Source organism: Chelmon rostratus, chromosome 7 (genome assembly GCF_017976325.1).
Source record: "Chelmon rostratus isolate fCheRos1 chromosome 7, fCheRos1.pri, whole genome shotgun sequence".
Taxonomy (NCBI): Eukaryota; Metazoa; Chordata; class Actinopteri; order Chaetodontiformes; family Chaetodontidae; genus Chelmon; species Chelmon rostratus.
Genome location: NC_055664.1, coordinates 16374111 through 16397210, shown reverse-complemented (window position 1 = coordinate 16397210; position 23100 = coordinate 16374111). Strand labels below are relative to the sequence as shown.

The following is a 23100-nucleotide window of genomic DNA, read 5'->3' as shown; positions in this document are numbered from 1 at the left end:
TGTGTGTGTGTGTTTACCCAGACTAGTGTACAGGGTCAGTAGGTCAGCTTTGCTCTGTGTAATCCTCTGGCTTTGTATTTAAGGAGACAACAGAAGAGCTTCCTTTAAGAAAGAGACACTGTTTGTGTTGTAATTGTCTCAACAAAAAGCCTAACTTGTGTATTGTTGCAAAATCCGCATTAAGTGGAATGTCTCCTTGGACCCCAACCTTTTTTTGTCTGACATACCCCCTCGGCCCTATCAGATGTGCTCAAGTACCCCTCCATCAACACCTGTCATTTTTCAAATATGTTTTTTTTCAGCTGATACAAAACTTGATGTTGTTGAACACTGGACTCTATTTATCTGTTATTTTTAGGGATCTATTCATACCTCTCTGCTGGCTTGCTAACTAGTTTTCAGGCACTCTTAATTGCAGAATGTTCCGTCACTGTGTTATGTCTGACGTTGGTGGCAAACTTTCTTTTTTTTTTTTTTTTTTTTTTTTTTTTTTAGAAAATTTGAATTTTGAATTTTTTTTCTTAGTTAGCTGAGCGACTCAACAATCGCTCCATATATCCTGACTTATCTCTTCCTGGTTGTCCTCAACCAATGTTATTACAGCATAATGCAATAATGAACACACAAACAAAACCTGGCTTTGAATCTCAACTGCATGCGACTGGACCCGACACTTTCTCTTCACTCCTTGTGGCTCCGGTCAGGCCTGTTTTCATTTCATTAATGTTATTTGTCAGTGTTTTTTCCTAAATCGGAGCAGGAGAAACAAACAGTGTTAACACCGGCACATCTGCCCCCAGGCAGGTAATAGACAGAAGCAGAATTTGAATCTAACAGCATTCGTCACCTGATGTTCTGACCCAATTCCCACCTGTAATTAATGAGCAGAAATGTAGAAACCACAGTTAACAGATGGCTGTTCCTCCACAGAAAGTGACAGGTTTTTAAAAATAATTACATGTCAGTGTTTTATAAGGTGTTGGCATCATTAAATGCTGTAGAGGTTCAGGCTTTGATCAGGCTTAAAGGAATTTGGTTAGAGTATGGATAGAGTACAGTCAGGATTTTTTTTTTTTTGGGTTAGCTCATAATGTAAATGCACACATATGCAAAGTGATGCATTACTTTCGCTCTTTACCATTCCCGTTCCATGTTCGCCACCCTCCTCAAACTTTACTCCTTCGTCAAAAAAAAAAGTCTGCTTTCAGGGGAAGTCTTCACCCTTTTACTTTGGGCAGTGTCGACTTCTTCGCTTTCCTCTGTAACAGATCACCAAGGTAGTGGAGGACTGTGGGCTGGCTGCCTTTCTCCACATCCTCAATCAGATAGGGCTGTCCAATTAGGCTGAACTCCTTGTCTGTGCTGGGTCACGGGAGGAGCGTTGGTCTATCAGACTCAATTTCGTGTCATTTGAGTGAGAAATGGGCAGAGGCTGGGCAGCAGAGGCACAGAGGGCAGTGTGGAGACCTCTCATGGCAGCAGAGAGCCATGCTTTCCCTGTGCATGTAAAACCAGAGCTGGTATAATGAGATTAGGGTTAAAGAAATGAAATGACTGCCTACCTTTCATTAAAGCCTTTTTTGATGTCTTTGTCTATGAAAGAATCATTTCTCTCTGCTAGCGAGGGGCAGAACTTCAACAGCAGCCATTGTTCACGCTTGTAAAATAGCTTATTTTATGAGGGTGGAGTTTCTTTTTCTGAAATCTTTAAAGTAAAGCATGCCTTCCTTACATTTTTGCCCACAGAGCCGTCCCCACCAAACCGCCCAGTCCCATCTCTTTCCGTGAATGTGATTGTTTAGTAATTCCTCTCATTACTGTGTTTTCCCCGGACAAGCTAAACAGAACCCAGCCTCACCACAGGGGTCTCGTCAGGACCCGCAGGCCTCAGTTTGGCTAGCTCTGCTCCATCGCTCAGCCTTAACCTCTGGAAGCCTAGAGGCTGTGAGGCAGAGAGAAAATAAAACAAGACCCCAGACACAAGCGCACACACACATTCATGCTCACTGCTGTTGATTTTCTCTCCCTCCTTGTCTCACTCTGAGGAAATGATTGTCTGCTTCTTTGCCTCTGTTGAACATCTATCAGCTCATTAGTGTTGGTAATACACAGAGAAAGTAAGTGTGTTTGTGTGTGTGTTTGCGCGTATGTAGCCCCTGCCTGCGGCATCCTCTCAGCCTGCTGGGACTGTTTGTATGGGTGGTGTGGATGGGACCACTGGCTGCTGCTGCATGTGTGTTTGCGCGTTTGTCTGCACTCTTGCAGGACTCTAGGCTGTGTCTGGCTCTGGGAGCGGGTCTGGGGAGGTAAGAGAGACTTCAAACGCCGTCCTCGGAAGGTTAGGATACACTCACATTGACTTAAATCAATGAGCTGTAAGTGTGTGTATTATTTGTGTGTGCGTCAAGGGGGGTAGCCTAGTGGCCAGGAGCAAGAAGAGACATGGGTGAAGCTGAAGAGGAATAGATGTGCATGTGTGTCTGTAAGTGTGTGTGCAGTTTGGGTGGGGGCTGGGTGGGTGAAATAGGAGTGATGCCTACATGCAAAAGGTGGACAGTGCACACACACACACACACACACACACAAATACACGAGTCCCAGTAGACAAACTCATGCACACACAGAGCGGTGCAGCTGTAGTGTTTCTTGGCCCATGGCTGTATGTAGTCATTAGCTGCTTTTTTCCACACAAATAATGAGCATATATTGGATAGAAAACAGCCCGGCCACATAAACTCGATCTTCACTAGATGGACATTTATTTACACACACACACATACACACAAGGCAGATGAATGTCCTGTTGAGACCTGTTACCTGTCTCCATGACTCTGCTCCAAGCAGGAAAAGAGTGAACAATATAATAACAATAGGTTTATCAAAATTTTCAATGGAATTATCATTGATCGCTGTAATTTTTAAGAATGCCCATTCAGCTTCAAGCCCTAGGCCATACATTTTGCATCAAAGCTCCATGAATCTTCAGCAGTAAGTCAAGCAACTCCCTGTAATGTGAAACGGTCATTGGTACTGCCCAGTCTGCACAGGTGACTAGCAGCAGACACAGCATGTGCCAGTGTATTCACACTTGTGCTGTGTAGATGGTGCATACGGTCTATGAAAATTTGCCATATTGCAAATGCAAAAACTATAATTTGATCGACGCTCTTGAAATTAAATGACATAAACAAGAGTTTTCTGTTTTTTTTGCTGGGAATGTCTGTTTTTTGAGTTGCCCTTTCTTTTTTTTCCTCAAGCGGAGCAACGTTCTGTCACCCAACTTTTTCCTTTGTCAGTGACAGTGTCTTAAACCCTGAATGATCGCAGGATGTGTCGAGTACAGGAAGTCCAGGCGAGCGGAGTAACAGATACATAACCCGTGATAATCATCCATGTTAGTTAGATTAATGTTGCCTCCTGAAGTTCAAGATTTGTTACAATTTCTAGAGATTAAATAGCAATAAAATGCTACAATCAAGAAAATAAAAAAGGAGAACATAACTTTAAATTTTTTAAACAAAGGAGTCAGATTAGAAGCCACAATGAAAATGATCATTAGTACTAGGTCTAATATTTGATTGCATGTATTCAATTTGATATTTTGAGAATTAATTCACACTGACACATTTGAGCATTTGATAAGATTGTATCTGAAAAGCTTGGGTGCAGCTTAAAAGAATGAGACTTTTTTGTTGCCTTAATGGTCAGTTATTGTAGGAGAAGCTGTCTATGTCTGAGAATGACCTCTCTCTGTTTTTCTATCTTTGTGCACATTTGTGTATGTAGATAGATAGAGAGAGAAATCTGGCCACTTTTAATCACAGGAGAGACACCCTGAGCGAGCGATAGAGAGCTGTGACAATCCACTTAGTGCGCTCTGTAATCTGTTTAACCATTTAGTGAGTTCTTAGAGGAGTATGCGAACACTCACACACACATATGTGTGTGTAAAAAAACTCACACTAGATGCCCTGCAGGCTTTAGAGATGGGCAGGACAGTCCTCCTTCTGAACCGGGTAGCGATTCTGTGCTCTAACACGTTTAGAGTGTGTACGACTGTGTGTGTTGATGTGTTTGAGACCTGCTGTAGCCACCGAGAGAAGCCAGGCCTGGAGCATGATGACAGAGACCAGACCCGGCCAAATAGAAGATCCCCCCAATCCAATTACCCCGTTCCTCTCTTTTTTTTTCTCTCCTCTCCTCCTTTCCTTTTCCCGTTCTTCTCTCTGTCCTTTCCTTTCCCTTTCCTTACGGCCCCGTCTTAGCAGGAGCCAGTGATGGCAGTCCTGGCTGCTGTTGAAGTGGCTGGCTACTCCGCTTTATGGATCAGAAGAGGATGCAGGCAGGATTATAAGCAGCAGGTTATGAGCAGCAAACATGACAGGCCAGCTCCGATTTAGGAGGGTTATGTAAATGTGCTTGTCGACAAAATATGTTTCTCTGCCCTCAGTATTTTCTTTCTCTCTCTCTCTCTCTGGAAAAGCTGGGTACTTTTGGTTTGCAGGAAGCAGAGTGGTGGTGAAGGCAGAGAGCGGAGCTGAAAGAGAAGATTGTTATGGAGAATGATGTGTAAAAGAGACACACCGTTAATGTTTAATTTTCTCCAGACTCCAGTGCTTATTCATCTGCACCAGGGGCAAGGAAAGGTGTTGACTGAAGTCTTTATGAGAAAGGCTGAGAGTGAGAATACATTATAGAGAGAGGTGTTCTTTTTAGTTGGAGAGAGCAGACAAAGTAACGCAGAGAAGAGGAGAGAAAGACAGACAAGACAGGCAGCAGAGCAGAGGAGAGTTTTCAGTTAGCAGAGAGCACCTTTCGTCATGCATTTTAACCTCTGCTGCACTGAGACAGAAATATGGCTCTGCAGGTCTTGCCTAATGGCATTGATCATTACAAGAATACCTCCTTCAGACTGGGTAAACAGCGCTCCAGACATACAGTTAAGTACCATGACTCAGTCTTGGAAATAAATATTGCCTGAGAGAAGCATATATAATAAGCATTCTCGGTGGAGGTTTCAAATCGCAAGCCATTTTCAGAGTATTTTCTTTCACAAATGAGCTGAAACAAAAGAGTTTTGTGCACGGTAACCAATCACACAAGAGCGTGTGTGCTTGATTGCGACGGCTGAGGTGATGGAAGGGCTTATCTGTGTCACTGATAGAGTTGGAGGTCTTACGCGGCTCATATTGAACTTTGTATAGCCACGGGAAAGTTATGAAGCTTCCCTCCTCCCCTCGCCCTCCTACCCATTTAGCCTGCCACTTTTTCAGCACAAGTTTAGATCTCTGGGAGGATGTTTAATTCATTTGTACTAATGTCTCGCTCACTCATGCTCTCCTTCATTCTCATGTGCTCTCTCTTGCTCTCTCGCCAGCCCAGTCCCTGCAGTTCTCTAATAGAGTTGTTTTACCTTGTGTCCCAGGCTCACCCACTGGCACACACACACACACACACACACATACACATGCACACACATGCTTCTGTCCACTTTTTGCCAGTAGGGAATATGGCAGCTGTACATGGGGTTGTGCACTATGGTTGAAATCATTCTCAGAATGTTAAAAGGGATATTTTACAATAATACCTATTATATTTAAAGCTGCATTGTTGTGCATTATGAGATCAAACTCCTTGTGTGTGTGTGTGTGTGTGTGTGTGTGTGTGTGTGTGTGTGTGTGTGTGTGTGTGTGTGTGTGTGCGCGCGCGCGTGTGCGTGCGTGTGTGTGTGTATGTGTGTTTAGCTTTGATTATTAATTTGGACAGGAAATTTTGTATAACACTAACATAAGATCACATTTGCTGAAAATCTCTAAATGACAGTGTTGATTTTGTGCCAGCTGTAGCTAAAATATATGTAAGAGTCATACTTGATACAGTTTCACCATGATGGCAGTTTTCTCTTAGCTCGCACTTTGTGTCTCTCACCTCCATCAGTGAATTCTTGAGCATCGCCGACTCATTCATTTTGTCTCTGGCCTTTTAGTCAAAGTTAGAACCTTTGCTCCTTCCCTCCACTCCACCTTGCACTTTTCCTTCTTCACAGGTTTTCATCTGTCTTTCCTTTCAGTATCTCACTACTATTCAGCCCTTTTCTCCTTTTTATAATGCACCCCTGCCACTCTGTTTCCCCCTCTTTCTATGCCCAGACCTGACGGCATGGAAAGTATGTACAGCTGTGTATAAATATCTTGGGCACTGAGGTCTAATCAACAGAGTGAGCGAAATATTTCACTTGTTTTTCCCCGTGCATACACTCATCGACGCAGACCGACTGAAATCTGTCAGTGTGGAGCTCTGAATGGAAAATGTTTTAAAGTTTCAGAAAATGAAGCAGAGTAACAAATCATGTGGTTAAATTTTTAAACACATATGAATCAGGCTGAAAAATGCCGTTCGGAGCCAATGATATGGCACGCACGTTCTTGCAGGTATCCATACGTGGCAGTTATGTTGAGTTTTTATGTGGTCATGCTGTATGTTAAGGGTGTATGAAAGCAGTGTTGACATTTTTGGACATCACTGCAATAAATTTTGATAACTTACTTTGAGAAATACAGACATGTTTTTCTGCAAATCTCTTTTCTTCATTTAGCAAAAGAAGCCAAGAATCTCAAGTGTTGAACATTGTCTAAACACAAAAAGCCAAACAAGAAATTTGCCTAAATAAAATGGTCTAAACTTGGCCGATTCTTTATTTAAATGAGCACTTATCTCATCACAGATTTAGTACACAAGATTACAATTCTAAACCAAACATTCAAGCCAACTTTCAGCATGTGATAGCTGTCGATACTGTGAGCTATGGACTTGTGCTGAGGTTCGACACCCAGCCCGTATGTTTAGTTGAACGGAGCGGTCAGGTCGTCAGAATAGGATTGTGTTTGCAAGGTGTCAACATGTGCACCCACTCTGTCCTAAACATCTGTGTGTGCATGTAAGTCTGTGTTGTGTTCGTGCGTCTATTTGCATTAGTGTGAGACTTGGGTTAACTTTTCTTTGTACCACTTCTCCTTGAACTCTACAGACACACACACACACTCTCACACACTCCTGACATCTCTCCCTGTTGGCCAGACAGCAGAGCGCTTCGGGCCATGTTGTTTTGTCTTCTGATGGACAGACAGAAAGAGAGGAAAAAAGAGAGACTTATCCTGGCCAGTGATTACGCCAGTTTGACACCACAGACATGGGGGTGGGGGGATCAGTGTGTGAAGAGAAGTGAAAAAGGCACCGTAGAAAACGGTGTGTAGATGATATGAATAACAATGTACGCGGTGTGTCTCCCTGGACCCTGATAACCTGCAGACCAGAGCCTGCTCCCTATGACAGGCTGGCCTTTGTGGCCACTTTATCCCGCCTGTACACTTGTAAGGTAGAGCCGGGATAATCGCATCTAATCTAATTAAGGCTAAAGAGGGCCATGACTGAGGCTGGCCAGAAGCAGACTGGGCACACACACACAAACACACACACACACATCAACAAACAGCTCAGCAACAAAATCCTGTTTGCATCAGAAAAATAAGGTTGTCATATTGATTATGCAGATGAGGGACTAACGGGGGCTAACTGCCTCTCGGCCAGCCGGTTACAGCTGACATGAGGAAGAAGGGATTAGGACAAATGTAGCTTGCTGTTTTCTTTCTACCGTTTTGCATGTACCACTTTTAGGTTCAGAGCAGCATTGTCCCCCTCGCTACTTTATCTTTTGGTGAGGTTGAGACTAACATTGTGTCTGGAGGGAGACTGTAATGTTCAGTTAACTAGTTTAAATCAAAGAGGCTTACAGTAAACATGACAAACATAACCTAAAAACAACCTATATTGCTAGAAAGAAAAGCATGGTTTTAGAATTTTTTTGATGTTGTTTGACCTTATGGTCAGGAGCAATTGGAAATATGGCTATGTGCAAACAAGGAAACAGACAGATGAGAGGAGAGAAAGATTAATTAGTATTACTTTTGTCATTATTTGTTTTGATAAATCAATAAAAATCTCTCTTTTGGGTCTGAGAGCCGACGGAACATCTTCAGATGTCTTGTTTTGTGCCATTAACAGTCCGAAACTGAAAGGTATTCAAATTAAATTCAGATACATCCTCACATTTCAGAAGCTGGCATTCACAAATATTAGATATGTTTTCCTGATACAAGGACTGAAACCATTATTAAAATTACTTGATTAATTTGCTGAATGGACTGTAGTTTGTTTCAGCTCTTCTTCTGGGTACAGTTGCTTGTAAGGACATGTTTTGGATACGTGGCTATTAATAAACTCTGTGTAGGTGTACGTGCAAATTTGTGGGTGTCTGTATATGTGTACACACGTGTCTTCAGGTGTGTGTTTGTGTGTGCGCGTGCGTGCACGTACGTGTGTGTCTAATGTGTGCAGCCAGCCGGCAGCCAGATTGCTATTTCCCCCCTCTGCCCCTATAGAAAGGCCTGGGTATTCTCTGGATGAGGGTGTGATGTACAATTGAAGGGCAGGATTGAAACTGATTACCTTGTTAACTCCTGGCACCCACTGGCAGCTTGAAATAGACCTGAGCGCCAGGGCCTGATTTGCAAATGAATTACCTCTCGCCCGGCACTCCCCTTCCCCCTCCCCTCCACTCCCCCGTCTTCCTCCCTCTCTCTCGTTCTTTTTTTTTTTTTTTTTTGTCCATTCGGTGCCAAGATCATCTTTTTATATTGTGCCATGACAGATGCTGTGCCGGGCTGCCATTGTTCCCCATCAGTTTTTCTGGGGCCGCGAGGAGAGCCAAAAGATTTCCACATGTGATTTTAACACAAGCGCACCCCCCCTGCAGTATAGCCCAGTGCTTTATTCTTTGTGTACCGGCACTGCAATCTACAGAGTTTTGGAGCAGGCGGAAATGTTGGGGAGCGTCATTGTCTCCATCTCAATAATGGAGAGGTATTTCTCTGATTAGGAGAGGGTCTAATTGGGAGGTATGAAAAGGACCGCCGGCTATTGAAGAAACCGCGGGGAAATTGATTGCTCTCCATGTCTCCCTTTTGCTTTTTCTCGATCTGTCTTTGTCCCGCTCTCCCTCTATGTATCACACTAAAAAGAAGTCAATTTTCTTTTAAAACTTGGCCCAAGCATTCAATTCCCCTCAGCACCGAGTTGGTGTGTACAGGCGGAGAATAGGGAGATTTGGGCAGTCTGAAGGGAGAAGTGCTCACTCTGTGATATTTTCTGCGTGTTTAAATACGTGTGTGGATGGATCTGTGTGTTGGTTCGGTTTTTCCTGGCTCAAAGTGAGTTGAAGATGTTTCTGCAACCATGATGCTACCGATGCATGATTTCTTTAATAGCAAAAAAAATGTAACCATGTGCCGGGTCCAAAGCACAGGCACAAGGCCCCATCTGCCTACTTCTGCCTTAAGTAGAGCTGTATAATTTCAGCAATGGAGGAAACATGGACAGAATTGCAGAATTTGATAGTAAAAATGGAATCAACTGTAAAAAATGGACTATTGCAGAAATTGCAAAAATGTGGATGCTATTTATAAAAGTCATGGTTTTCTCTACAATTTTGAGTGTTTTTTTCACAGCACCTAAGCCAAATGCACAGAAAAAACACTATGCTGCTGAGTTTTGGTGTCTCTCTATGTCACACACACATGCACACACACACACACACACACACAGAGGGAGGATGTGAGCAAGAGTTCATCACTTCAACAAACTCTCCAAAGTGCAACCACATTGGTATTATAACCATCCATATGGCTTTTAACCATAAAAGTGCTTATTAATGCTACAGAGCGACAACGCACCTGTTACTTGTTAGGAATGATAATGCTGTTAACTTATCACGACACACACTCTCATTTGTTAAAGTAAAACAAATCTTCCAAAGTTTCTAGAAATTTGCTGCACAAGTGTTTCCAGCACCCTCTTTCTCTTGCGTGTTGTCCACGACCAGGTGTCAGACATGGGCCACATATGAAAGGCCGGCCGTAAATCAACTTCTTCCTTTCTTATTCCTCCTGTTCTGACTTTTTTTTATTGACTGCACTTAACCCTCCCTCTGAGAAACATTAAGTGCTGAATTTGTTCGCCCCATTTTTAATGGACTGCTTTTCTCCACCATTTTGGGATTATGCTAAAATAGAGCCCCCTCTATTGGGAGGGGGGGGCAGCTCGTGAACCCGTGAATGTATGCGTGCATGTGTGTGTGTATGCATGCCGAATTACATAGAAAGCATAGAAGCATAAATCTGTGTTTTGTTCCCTCTTGTGTGTTCTGCATGGGAGAGTGACAGCCCCTGACTTACCCCTGCATTATCCCTTCTTGTGAGTGTGTGTTTGCGTGCTTGTGTGTGTGTGTGTGTGTGTGTGTGTCCCCAGCCCTCCTCTTAGTTGTATAAAGCCCTGAGAGGTAGCTCTGATAGTACACACACAAGAATACAATTTCAATTTCAATTGGCAGCCCTGTTAAAAAGGAGCTATGGAGATGGCAATCAGGCCTGGGGGAAAGCTGAGCTCCCTGTATTATTGTGCTTGTGTGTGTGTGCGGGTGTGTTTGTGTGTGTGTGTCCCTCAACTGCTTAATATCAAGCTTTTGGCTTCTATTAGTTAAACAGGCAGATGTCACTGATGTGGACTGTGTATTAGTGCATTGTGTTTTATTTGTGTGTGTGTGCGTGCGTGCGTGCGTGCGTGCGTGCGTGCGTGCGTGCGTGCGTGCGTGTGTGTGTGTGTGTGTGTGTGTGCACGTGCGTGCGTGCAGGCTTGCTTGCTCTGGTGTCCCCATCACACTGACTCTTTAATAAATATGCCTGCCATTCTATCAGCAGTCAAACAACATATGAATGCTCAATGACACGCTTGACAAGGCATGTAACTGTGGCAAATGGGGCACACACACACACACTTGTGAATGATGTCTCTTTCATAGCATTACAGCATCCCATCTTCCCTTTGCTGCTCCTCTTTTTTTTTTTGCTCCTCTCCTCACTCCATCACTGAGTGATATCAGGTTGAGAGGCTGCTGTAGGCCAAAATGTTATTTCTGCAGCTAAAGTGCACCTAGCAAAGGAGATAAGAAGGGCAAAAAACGCTGAGCAAGTTCATACAACGTGGTCACAGGTTTCTAATCCTAGTAAAACGTTATGTGGTCCAGCACATCTTAATTCTGGGACTCTGCTTCTGATTTCATATTGAGGAGCTTAGTAGAATTAGCACAAATACTTCCATATAATGTTTAAGGAATTTTCAGATTAAACCAACTGACAGATAAGTTATCTTTAACTATTTTCCAATTTTTTCCGGTTTCAAGTGTCGGTCACACAAAAGGAGCAATTTAATGGCATCATCAAGAAGTTTTGATGGCCATTTATTACTCTTTAGAGTCGTCAAAGTTAATGTCTCCGCCCGGAGGGGAGAGGCTGAAACTCTCCACACAGCGGAGGAGGAGAACACTGTAAAAAACTCTGAGCCTTAGAAAAAGCTTCCTTATGGAAAATGTGGGACGGATTTTTTCCATTTTCGTCATTTTACTGCCTGCTGACAGGTGCGTGGTTGCAGTCGCATAAAGGGGACAGTTAAAAGTATTGATATGGCCAGTGGAAGAGAGCCGGTCGAAGTATACCTGTTATTACGTGGTAAACCTGGCCACTAGTGCACAGTGAAAGGGTTAAAGCCTCCGCACTCAGGACAGCAGGCCTGAGAGGTAATGCATGGCTGATGAGTGCCTGGCTAATGGGCAGCTCTGTTAGCTGGAAATCAAATGACTGCCTCTGCATTTTAAGTCCCTCTGTCGCCTCCATTGACTGACTAAAGATATTTATCTCTGCTGTGTCAAGGGGTGGGGGGGGGGGAGAGGAAGAGGAGGAGGATTGTTCAAGTAAAGAGAGGAAGCGAAAGGGAAAGAAGGGGAGGGCATCTTAGAAAAACCTGAAGGCCTAATGCAATTATTAGAAACTTGACCACAAATGACAACTCATCTGGTACTGGCTCTGTAATTAATTGTCTGCTAGCAGGGGCGCAGGGGTTTGGGAGGGTGAGGGGTGGCGTGAGGAGGGTGGGGTGAGGGAGCGAGAGCAGAGAAAGAGAGGCAGGTGGTTGATTGGGAGAGGGCAAAAATGACAAGCGAAGAGAGACACAGGGAAGTAGATGAGGTAAGATGAGGCAACAGCTTAAAGATCGTCGTTACACTGCAAGAGACAGTGAAAGGGAACACGTACTGTGAGTGATATCGGCCGAGAGAATACGAGGGTGAGGAGTCGAGAGGGAAAAGTGTGCGATTGGAGTGGGTGAAGGAAGGGGGAGGCGAGGGAGATAAAAGAGCTGCAAGTGCAGACAGTGTGATGGATCCAGTGGCCATGTTAAATTGGTCAGTATTGACCTCGCCTCGCCGGGCTCAGTTTAACACTCACACTTGTTTGTCCAATTTTACTTAATTGACCTTGGATAACTGATTACCATTTCCTGGAACAACAGCACATTACTCTCCCTCTGTCTCACCCCCTCCGACGTGCCAGTCTCTGTCTTTCTGGCTTGTAGCGGCTTCGAAGGGAGGTAGCCTGCGCATGAAATAACCACTAATCCCAGAAATTGAATGATGCAACACTTTTTAACTGGCCTGATTAGTGATTCAGTCCCTGAAAACCTTCAAGCATGTTCAGGCACGTGTCATGGCAGGTCACAGCTCTAAAGGCTCACTGACTGTCCATTGACACTTCTGCTTTTCTTCTTATAACAAGTCAAACTTTCTGCTGCGAATAAGGTCCATCGTATTAGTATTTTCCTAATTGAAGTCAGTGACTAAACGGGTAAACATTCGATTCTTTATTCAAACAGATCTAAAGCAACTCACATTTGGAGAACTTTCGGGGTTGACGTGACGGCCACGCCTGTCACAGTGCATCAGGAGTCACCGTCTGCTCTCTCAGTCCTGTCTTTCCATGTCTTCGCTTCATCTCTCCTTCCGTCACTCCCCTTCCTCCCTCCCCGCTGTGTGCCGGGGCTATAATGTGCTCCTATGGTTGTAGTAAGCAGGCCACAGTGTCTCTGAGGCCTTGTGCTACACCACCATTACTATCTGGCTTGCCTCCACAACAAATTGGATGAACAGGCACTGACACATTTTCAATATTATTACATTAAACCAAGTGGATTTTGATTGATAACCTAATATTGGCCTAATGCAAAACATCAATCATGGCAAGTATATTAATTATTTAATATTGTGGCGTAATTCAGAAATCGATGCCGCCTCTGCGTTGAAGGCACAGAGAACGGAGGGAGGGAGGGAAGAGGGAGATAAGGAGAAAAGGAAAGCTCTGTCCCTGAAGACCTCAGCAGATTATATGATGTTTTGAAAAGAGAGATGAGGATGTAAAATGGTGTGTGTGCGTGCGTGCGTGCGTGCGTGCGTGCGTGTGTGTGTGTGTGTGTGTGTGTGTGTGTGTGTGTGTGTGTGTGTGTGTGTGTGTGTGTGTGTGTGTGTGTGTGTGTGTGTGTGTGTGTCTATCTAATGGCTAGAGTGATCCCTTTGGCCCTGGTGTGGACAGCGCCGGACAGCTTGCCCTTGATAAAGTCAAGACAACAGATGACAGAGTGGAGAGATTAAATGCAAGTGAAGAGCTTAATAAAGGTTGGATCACAAAAATAAAAGACAGGGGAAAAAAAAGACGTTATAAAAAGGAGAGCGAGGGGGAGAGAGAGGGGGAAGAAAAACGCGAAGGGAAATGAGTGGAGGAGGAGGGATCGAGCGCTGAGTCTCCCCTGTGTTAGATTGTTTCTCACTAATTGCGCTTCATTAGCGGATTACACACACTGTCACCACGGTAACAAATGTCTTGCTGTCTGGTTGCCGGGCGCCCGTCATGTATAATGAATGTGGCGGGGTGTTTGTCAGAATGTAATGTAATTACAGCTAGATGAAGTTTGCCTTAAGTGTTTGACTTGTCTGCATGTGGCTCACTGACGGAGGGAGGGGGGGCACAGAATAAACAAGCAAGCATCCTTCATGACTTTTCTTCTCCTCCAATCGCTTCTTGCTTTTTTAAATATCTCTGTTTAGCATTTCTGCCATTCCTTCATGCCATTATTTAGAAATGTTGATGATGTGGGAATGGCTTAGGCCTGTGGTCACACTGGGTATTGGACCTGGCCTGATGGGTGGATGGATGGATGGATGGCTGGATGGAGGAAAGTAGGGGAGGGTGGGGATGGATTAGACAGTATGTAATTTTAGAGATGGTGTAGATTTACACTGTGATGCTGCTGGCTGCATTAGCAACTGAAGCCTGTCGATAAGCCTTCCTCCCTCTCAGCACACGCACACACACACACACACACACACACACACACACACACACACACACAGAGTGAAACACCACGACCAGAGTGGAGTTGTCAGTTATGGGGGCCAGAGTTGGATTTTCTTTTTTTTTTTTTTTTTGGGGGGGGGGGGGGGTTGGATTGGGCATGGGGCTGTTTGTGTTCTCTTGATCTGTTGATTTCCACTGCTGCAAATTTAAAATGTGCCAAAACTGCATCTATTATTTACTGCCAATTTGCTCTTTTTAAAACCAACTGCCCCCCCCCGCTCTTCCACTTCCCCCACTCGCCATTTTGTCGTTGCTACTCTGATAATCACACACACATTTTTTATTAATTCGCAGATAATAAGCTTCGAGGTCTCTCTCTGTACTTGGAAATGATTATTATGACTGCCAGCACCGTGGCGACAGCATTAGTTAACCTCTGTCTGGTGTCAACGCAAACACACACACACGCACAAACACTGCAGTCTGGAAGGTAACAATTAGGTTAATTCATTACCTATTTTTCCTTTCTTCTGATCAACCAAAACCTTTTTGATGTCACACCACTTTCTTGCACTGTCATTTTATGCTCAGTAGCAGAAAGAGAAATATAATGAGATTATTGTGACAGTTGTTGACTGTATTCCAACCAGAGATGACACATTTAGCCAGTTCATCAATAGCAAATAAACTGTATGATATTGATTAATTGTTTGAGGTATTTTTTTCAGATTCTTTAAAATAATAAAAAAAAAAGTTGCAGCCCTAATTCCTGCTAGCCAATTGTTCTGATTTAATGCAATGAAATACTCAGTAACTGGTTCAGAAATGTTAATAAAGCACATTTGAATAGAGTTTGTTCTTCTGTCTCTTATGTGTGTATTCATGTATATGTATTTTGTGTGTGTGTGTCTGCAAAATTGTTCTTTTTATTAAATGACGTTTTGTGTCGGCACTTTATTTACAGTGGGGGAAATGTGTTGTTGTGTTGCAGGGACACCGGGAACATCAAAGGCAGATTAGAACATCTGGTAAGTTCTATTTGACATCCCCCTTTTATCCCCCATACACACACACACACACACACACACACACACACACACACACTGTGATATCTGCATCTCTAATGAAACCTCCGGAATTGGAGCTGAATACCTGCAGCTAACAGGCAGGGAGAGACAGAGACAGAGAAAACGGGGATAGAGGGAGGGTAGTGTCTCCCCTAGGGCCTGGTCCAGCTTTTATATTAGCGTTTCATTTATCCCCAATTCTGCCCAAACACACACAAACACACACACACACACACACAGGTTATCCAGTCTGGTCTGCTTAATTTATTTGTGGATATTTTCAGGATTTTTATTGCATGTGTGTGCATATCTATTTGCACATGGATGTACGAAAGGATAATATTTTTTATTCAGTCATAACAGTTGGAGCCATACACACTCACACACCCACACCCTCTCTACTTCTCCCTCTCCCTCCCTCTGCCAGCATGAGGCCTTGCCTCAGTCTTCTCCCATCCATGAATGGAGGGCCTGGTGGAAACACACTCCTGGGACAGCCTTGAAAATTTAATGCCAACGTTTCCGAGGTTTCTCTTGCTACTCGCTTTAATACGGGGTCAGAGTGCCGTGCAACAAAGTGAAAAGGTTCTCTCTTCTCTTTTTGGGTGGGAAGGAACCGAGGTTTGATGTGCCCCATATTCCAGGGGATGAATTATAGACAGGGGTCAGCGAGGGTCCCGGCTCTCTGTGGATGTCGCATGCCCTCCCTCCCTTGCCTCACTGCATACTAAACCGCAGCTCCCAGCACCCTACGCAAATGACCCCCCGCCCCACCACGCGCTACGCAAATGACCCTGAATATGCCACACAAATGACTGACCCCGAAATTCAAACAGCTAGCAGTAACTCTCCACTGGAGTGAGCGGCAGATCAGATAAAGTTGACCTCAGATTTCAACGTCGTGAAGCTCAGTCACAGAATTGTTCCTTAATGTTATTATTGACTGTCTTCAGAACTCTGATAGGTTTAACAAGGGTTCCCTTAAGAACTTCATTGAGTTGCACCCAAAATGCATTCATACTATTATTGCATGCACAGTTTCAAATGGCACTACTTTGTTCCATTGTAGGAATTTTTGAGGGCACTAAATAGTTAACAGCTTTCCCACTCAGAGTTCAGAAACTTCAATAAAATGACGGACATTAAATATAGTGCACAGTACAGTAATGGTCTAGTTTGGGTTTGGAGAGGTCTGCGGGTGGGTCTGGAGGTGTGATTGATGTGGTACTCCATAAAAGGTGTGAATTATTCAAGAGAGGATTACATGCATAAACAGCATTAATCAATATGTGTATTGGCAGTTACATCTGGGCAAACATTAGGCAGTGTGTGTCTCATGTTGAGATGAGTCTTCCTCTGAAAGGCAAGTGGAGGAATGTGAACTAGTTTATACGACATAAGTGATACTGGGTCAATATAGTGCAGAGAAATAACTCTAAATGTTCTGCGTATGTAGGAGAAGTCACAAATGATTTTTCAGGTTTTCACGCTTCTTACATACTTATCTGGCCAAAGTTGGCTTGAATTGTGTATCTGTGTCTCATTCTATACTAATTTACTGAAGTTTTACACAACAGTAGCACTGTAGAGGAATGTAAACTAGATCTTTTACAATCACCCCAGCTGGGATTGGCATTGCGCATGTGAGTATATTTGCATTAATGTTAGTCTCTTGGCAGGCGTTAAGGCAGCCAGTTTGCATGTGCGTTTTATATGGTTTTTGCATTGAGTGGACCTTTAGGGACAGATTATAACATGTTTGCATTTGATTCGTAGTAACTGCCGTGTCTTGATCGGGGTAGTGCAGGAGTTAAACACAACATTTACACACACACAGACATACACAAACACACACTGGCATGTTTACCAATGTGTGTGTGTGTTTTTTTTTTTTTTTCTGTATATGTCTCTGGGAATTTGAATCCCTGAATACTGAGTGTTTGAATTTATGGGTGTGTTTATGCTTATGGGGAGATTGCACCCCAGTAGTCAGCTGCCTGTGGAGCGCAAGACTCTGATTACGATTCGGGACGGAGAACCGTAAATAATGGAGCTCGTCTCCCTCTGAGGTGGAGTTGCCGGGCTGTTCAAAAATGTTGTTTCCTTCTATACCTCACACATATATCCCTGTAGATTTCTAAGCAGGCATTTATGACTCTCTGTTGATGTACTGCTCTTAAGATTAGTGCATCAACCATATTGACACTTATCATCGTGTTGCCAAACTCCAGGCACATTATCAGCTACCTTGAACCTGGTCTTTTTCAAGGAATCACTCTTTATTCTTAAAGATGATAATTTACTTTCTAATATTAATTTAAATGAATGCAATAGTTGTCAGTAACTGTTTCATTGTTTATTCATAACAAAAATACAGATTTTCACACTGATGTGACGATAAAGCTTCTGTTCAAATAATTCTTGCGCTTGATTTTTCATGATGAATACTAATGTTACCTCCTCCTGTTAAGTTAACAGTCTGAGTGAATGACTGCTGCAGTAATTAGGTGGGCAATTAAGATTTATGTGGTCTGAGGTTTGTTTTATTGTTCGTGTTTGTTTTGTTTTCGTATTTCAGCAGATTGACTGAAAGTGATCAGTGGCGATACAGAGAAAAAGACTGAAGCTAATTGCTCCCAGTGCTCTGCGTTCGTTTCGGCTTTTGTACACACACGCACGTGCGCGTCCAGGCGCACACACGAAGCACACATACACAAACACTGAAGTTTGAGTTGGACGACTCTTTGCTGTGGGAGAAATGGAGCGATAGTGAAAGAGGTGGCCTACAGCAGCTAATCAGTCCAGATGCACAGCTTTTTAGAGAGAAGTAGAAGAAAGCCAGCAGCTCAATCAATACATGAGGAATCAGCCTCATCAGGATTACTGGCTCAATCAGCAGCTGTACCCATCATTCTACCGCACACACTGCCCGGGGAAGCAAAGAAGAAGGGAGACGAAGGGGAGAGGAAGATCAGGGGAGAAAGCGAGATACGTCATCGGTCCTTAGAGAGGGAGTTTGAATAGGGTTTGAGCAGGAAAGGCTGGTTCACAGGTCAGTCCAGGGCTGCAGGGTGAGTTGAGGTCACAAGCCACAGAAAACTGAAATGACACATCTGTTTCTCGTTGGAGCATTTGCGTTATGTCTCGATGAGATATTCTCAGGCCTTTATAAAAGCAACAAGAAGGTCTTTTAAAGATTGTGTATAGAAAAATTACAATTTTAATTTTATTACTAACAGCCGCATCATTTACAGTTGTTAGGCACACATCAAGCCCCCTTGTGCTCTCATCTTTGGGGAGAATATGCATCAAGCCTCTGCATTAAATGACATCTTTAAATGTAGTCAGCCAGCTCAGTAAACATAATGAATCTTTCTTGTATTGAATAAAGTCAGAGTTATTTTGCAACACAGCCATTAAGTGTTTCTGCACCACCCAAACGCTTAAATTGATCCCTTAAAGGTTGTGCTGCTACATAATTTTTCCAGCAGGATTCGTTCCTACACATTTTCCAGTTCACTCCATCAGCTTAGTTACTATATCTGGCTCTTTGTTAAATCCGCTGCCAGCAAAATACCTCATTTAATTTCTGTGTTGGGTTGCTGTCCCTGTGCTGGTGCTAGACGCTTCCATTGGCAGGTTTCTCAGTAATTCTTTAGGTTTAGTCTTAAAGCCCCTCCTCAGAATCAGTATTACTAGAAGAGGTCAGTAATTAAACTTGCTTAACTCGATGTCATTGCTATCAGGATGTTAAAAACCTGACGAGAGTCGTTTGCTGTTGCGTCACCAGATTGCTGTACACATGGCTTACTTCAGGGGTAGCTGATGTCGTCCCAGTGTCCCATGGAGAGTTGAAGAGTTTACAGAGGCAGATAGCCTTGTTGACCTACTGACAGATCGGCAACAGCAGCTGTAGTCAGGACAACGCGCTCACGCAACAAGATGGTGACGGACTTGGCCTCTCTGAATGACGCAGTGAGCTGGCCTAAAATTGTCTTAGTGTAAATTACAAGTTGAGGAGAGTTCAGAGGTCAGAATGGCTTATATGTTTCTTTTATTTATTCTGCATCTGCCCATGTCGTCAGACTTTAATTGTGTCATTAAACACTTTCTCTTGATCTCTGATTGTATCTCTGTCTTTGAATTTCTTCGTCTCTAATGTGATTGTGTAGGATAAAGAGGTGAAAACAGCGCAGACAGAGAGATTCTGGACCGATAAAGGACAGGAAGGGGGGGTGTTGATAATCTGCAAACAGATTTCCATGCTTATTACACTAATGATTTCATGATATTTGATGTGGTGGGGGGGTGAGGAGGATGTGGAAGCATGGGTGGAGGGGGTGGGGTGGTCTTTTTTTCTCTCATCTCGACGTTGCGGCTAAATGATGGAGTAATTTGAGTGACCTCTGACTTGGGGCAGGCCCAGACGTAATTGCATGTCATTCTGGCACTGAAATAGGAGAAACGGAGGAGGGGGGGGGCTCCAAATACAAAGTATCCCCCCTGTCTTTCCCTTCTCCCTTGCAAATCACTTGTTTTTCTGTCTCCTTTTCACATGTCCCCGTCCCTGTCTTGCCCTCCGTCTTGTCGCCTGTCTCTCTGTGGCACGCTCCTCGAGTGTTTCCCAAAAAAAAAAAAAAAAGAACAACACCCCCCAAACAAAAGAAAGATTGCATTAATTTTCAAATGATGATATTACATTAAGCGCAGAGATCTCATATATCAAAATGTGAGAACTACTCCCTTACTGTATGTGCTTCATCTTAATGGTATCGCTGGATGTCAAGGGCATGGAGGAAATTAAATCGGAAAGTGCAGATAGACCAAAGAAGATATTATCTCTGGATGATTGCAGTTTTGATAGGTATTCCAGTGAATTTCATTTTCTCCGGATGGGGAGAAGATGAGTTAGCCTGCACATTTGCTCATTTTTCTTCTACATGATTTATGTGAGTTGAGTATAAAACTCTCTCCTTCTCCCCCCCTTCACCCTCACCACCTCCCCCTTTATCGGGTACACATACATGCATGTGCACGCACACACATACACAAACATGGGGTAGTAAATTACTGCCTTTGAGTTGCATCTTAGCTGGGGCAGTTTACGCGAGTGTACGTATGCGTACTTCTTGTATGGTTGTATGTGGGTGAACTGCAGTGCGTATTTTGTGTATTTGTATGCACGTGCATGTTTTGGTGTGTGTGCGTTTGCGCTTGTGTGTCTGAGATAGCAGCAGAGCCATCAGCGGGAATGATTCCAGGGAGACGGGGGAGTGTCATTACTCAGACTTGTTTACATTCTAAATACGTAATGAAATCTTGTTGGTAATAATGACGGGAATAAAAGTTTGGGAAATTGTAAAAGTGGTGAAGTTTGAGAAATGAGCCCCGGCCTGTGAAATAGCATTTGGGGGCAGGAAACGACATTATTATGCAGTGCTCCTGCCTGCCTGAGACATGAAGATGAACTGCTGGCGGGCCATAAAATGCTGTTAGCCCTAGCCTGAAGTATGGCACATTGTAAAAGAGCCCTGATCCCATATTGCCATTATATATAAAAGTATAGCCATACACAACATTATTTTTCATATAAGATGAGCTCAGATACTGTGGCCCAGGCCCCCCAAATACATACACTGATAGGCAGATTTTTTCCCCTCCTTATAAAATATATAAATAAACATATTGCCATGGAACCCATCTCTGCCCTGATCTTATAGACCTCGATATTAAAAACAGAAATATTGCATTTTCTAGGGGCTCTGTTTTCCCCTGTCCTCTTTTGGGTATGGGATATATCTGTGTGTTTGTTTGGGGGTGGTGGGAGGGAGGCGTAGAGGAGGAAGAGGAGACGAGGAGGAAGCCCAGGCGGCGAGCAACAAATGAAAGAAAATGGAAACAGATGAAGACTTAAAAAATATAATGAGATGAATATTGAGCGTATCAACTGCAGCATAAAGAGAGCTGGTTGAGGTCGCGTGCGTGTGTGTGTGTGTGTGTGTGTGTGTCTGCGATTGCATGGGTGTGTGTGTATTGCAACTGTTTATTAACAGATAATAATGGTTACAGTGGTGCAATTAAGGTTAATGTTACAGTAGGTGTTGATATCCTGTGTCCCTAAGATAGTGTTGTGTTTTGTGTGTGTTTTGGAGACATTTGAAACTGTTGGGTGACTCAAACCTGCATTTCACTTATTGATTAATTCAGATTCGTTAGATTTTGGGTAGGATACAGTATAGGAAGCAGTGTAACATGTGACACTGGCTTTTACTGCATTTCTTAATGTGTATTAACCATTCACTGTGTTTAGAATGCTGCAATTATATCTGTTGACCTTGAGTATTCAGCACAGTTAAACATCATTTCAAACAGCAGTTTTATAAGGAACAAAGCAATCACAAACTGTTACTGCAGGGGTGATTTAATTTCTCTAAAAAGTGTTAAAGAAATGCACTTGTGTGTTTTTGGGAGACTGGCTCTTTACTTTAGAGGACATAGAGTAGAGGCAGTCACCAATCTGTCCTTCTGTATTTTTTGTGCCAGCACGTTGACAGATTGTATGTAATTTTGCTCATCTCAGCACGAAGAAAGCAATTATGTTTAAAACTCATAATCTTGTGATGTGTGGAGAAGTACGTCGAAATTATTTAGGAAATGAATGCTTGAAATGACACAAAAATGAGGATCTGGCACCACATCATCTATTTTCACTTGAATGTAACTTGGAGGGATTTTTTTTTTGTCATTTATGAATTCAGGTTTCGAATGAGAAAATAGCTAACTAGCTAAAAATCTTTGTTTTTACATCTCAGAATAGTTCTCCATGTAATTTCAGCAGCAATCTTCACAAAAAAAATACGTTTAGGAGTGTCTTCTTTTTCGATTTCTTCGATTTTTCTTGTGCATGGTGTCATATACTGTGCGACTGATGTTCTGTAGAGTTGTGGAGTTGTAGCGGTGCATTGCCTGGGAGATGATGGTTTACTGTGTTGGCCGATTCTAGAGCTCAACTAATCATCAGGAAGACCAGCGAGGCTTCACTCCCTCTCTGACCTACAGCATCTGTCTAACCCATCACTGCTTCACTGTCCCACCCTCTCTCCTCTTCGTCTGACCTCCTCAGTTTTTGTGTCGTGTTCCGCTATTCAACCTTTTTCACAGTCTTTGCAGCAATATTATGGAGGTTTATCCTTTTCTGTTTTATTCCCGTCTCTTTCTGCTCAGTCATAAATTAATTCTTGTTCTGTGGTGCGATGGAGGGAGTAAATCTTTCAGTAAGACAGCGGTCTGACTATCTGACCACAATCTGGCCTGCTCTGCTTCATTCTGTCTGCTCTAACAGGCATTTATTCATCTGCTGACCCACCCTTCCATTGCTTTGTCTGGTCGGCCTCAGGCCCAGCAATGATAATAATAGTCCCTTGGGCCACAGTGTGACTACAAATAGAAGAAATTTCCTGCATGCAGTACCTCATTATACACAGTGTAGCATTGTTTTTACCAAGCCGAGTGAGGGCTATTTATTTTTCTAATGGGACGTGCTTATTTTTGACTAATGGGACAGACTCTGGGCACTTAGCCTCAGCTACGCGAGTCTTCGTGTGTCTGTCGTCACTGCGGTGAGGTAAGCGAATGAGCTGGAGGCCTACTGTGACCATACTTCCTGTTACATTTAGGGCAAGAGTTAGCCTGAGTCAAGCGGGCGTGGGTGCCTAATAGTAGATTTTTTTTTTTTTTAATGA

The 23100-nt window shown here is 43.3% G+C and overlaps 1 protein-coding gene across 1 annotated transcript in view; it reads left to right on the top strand.

The window, feature by feature from the left end:
• The window catches only part of rsrc1 (arginine/serine-rich coiled-coil 1), a 113092-nt gene that overhangs the window by 25421 nt on the left and 64571 nt on the right, over positions 1–23100 (top strand). Inside the window, exon 5 of the mRNA XM_041941306.1 lies at positions 15283–15319. Coding sequence (XP_041797240.1) covers positions 15283–15319 — 37 coding nt within the window. The remainder of the gene's footprint in view (positions 1–15282; positions 15320–23100) is intronic.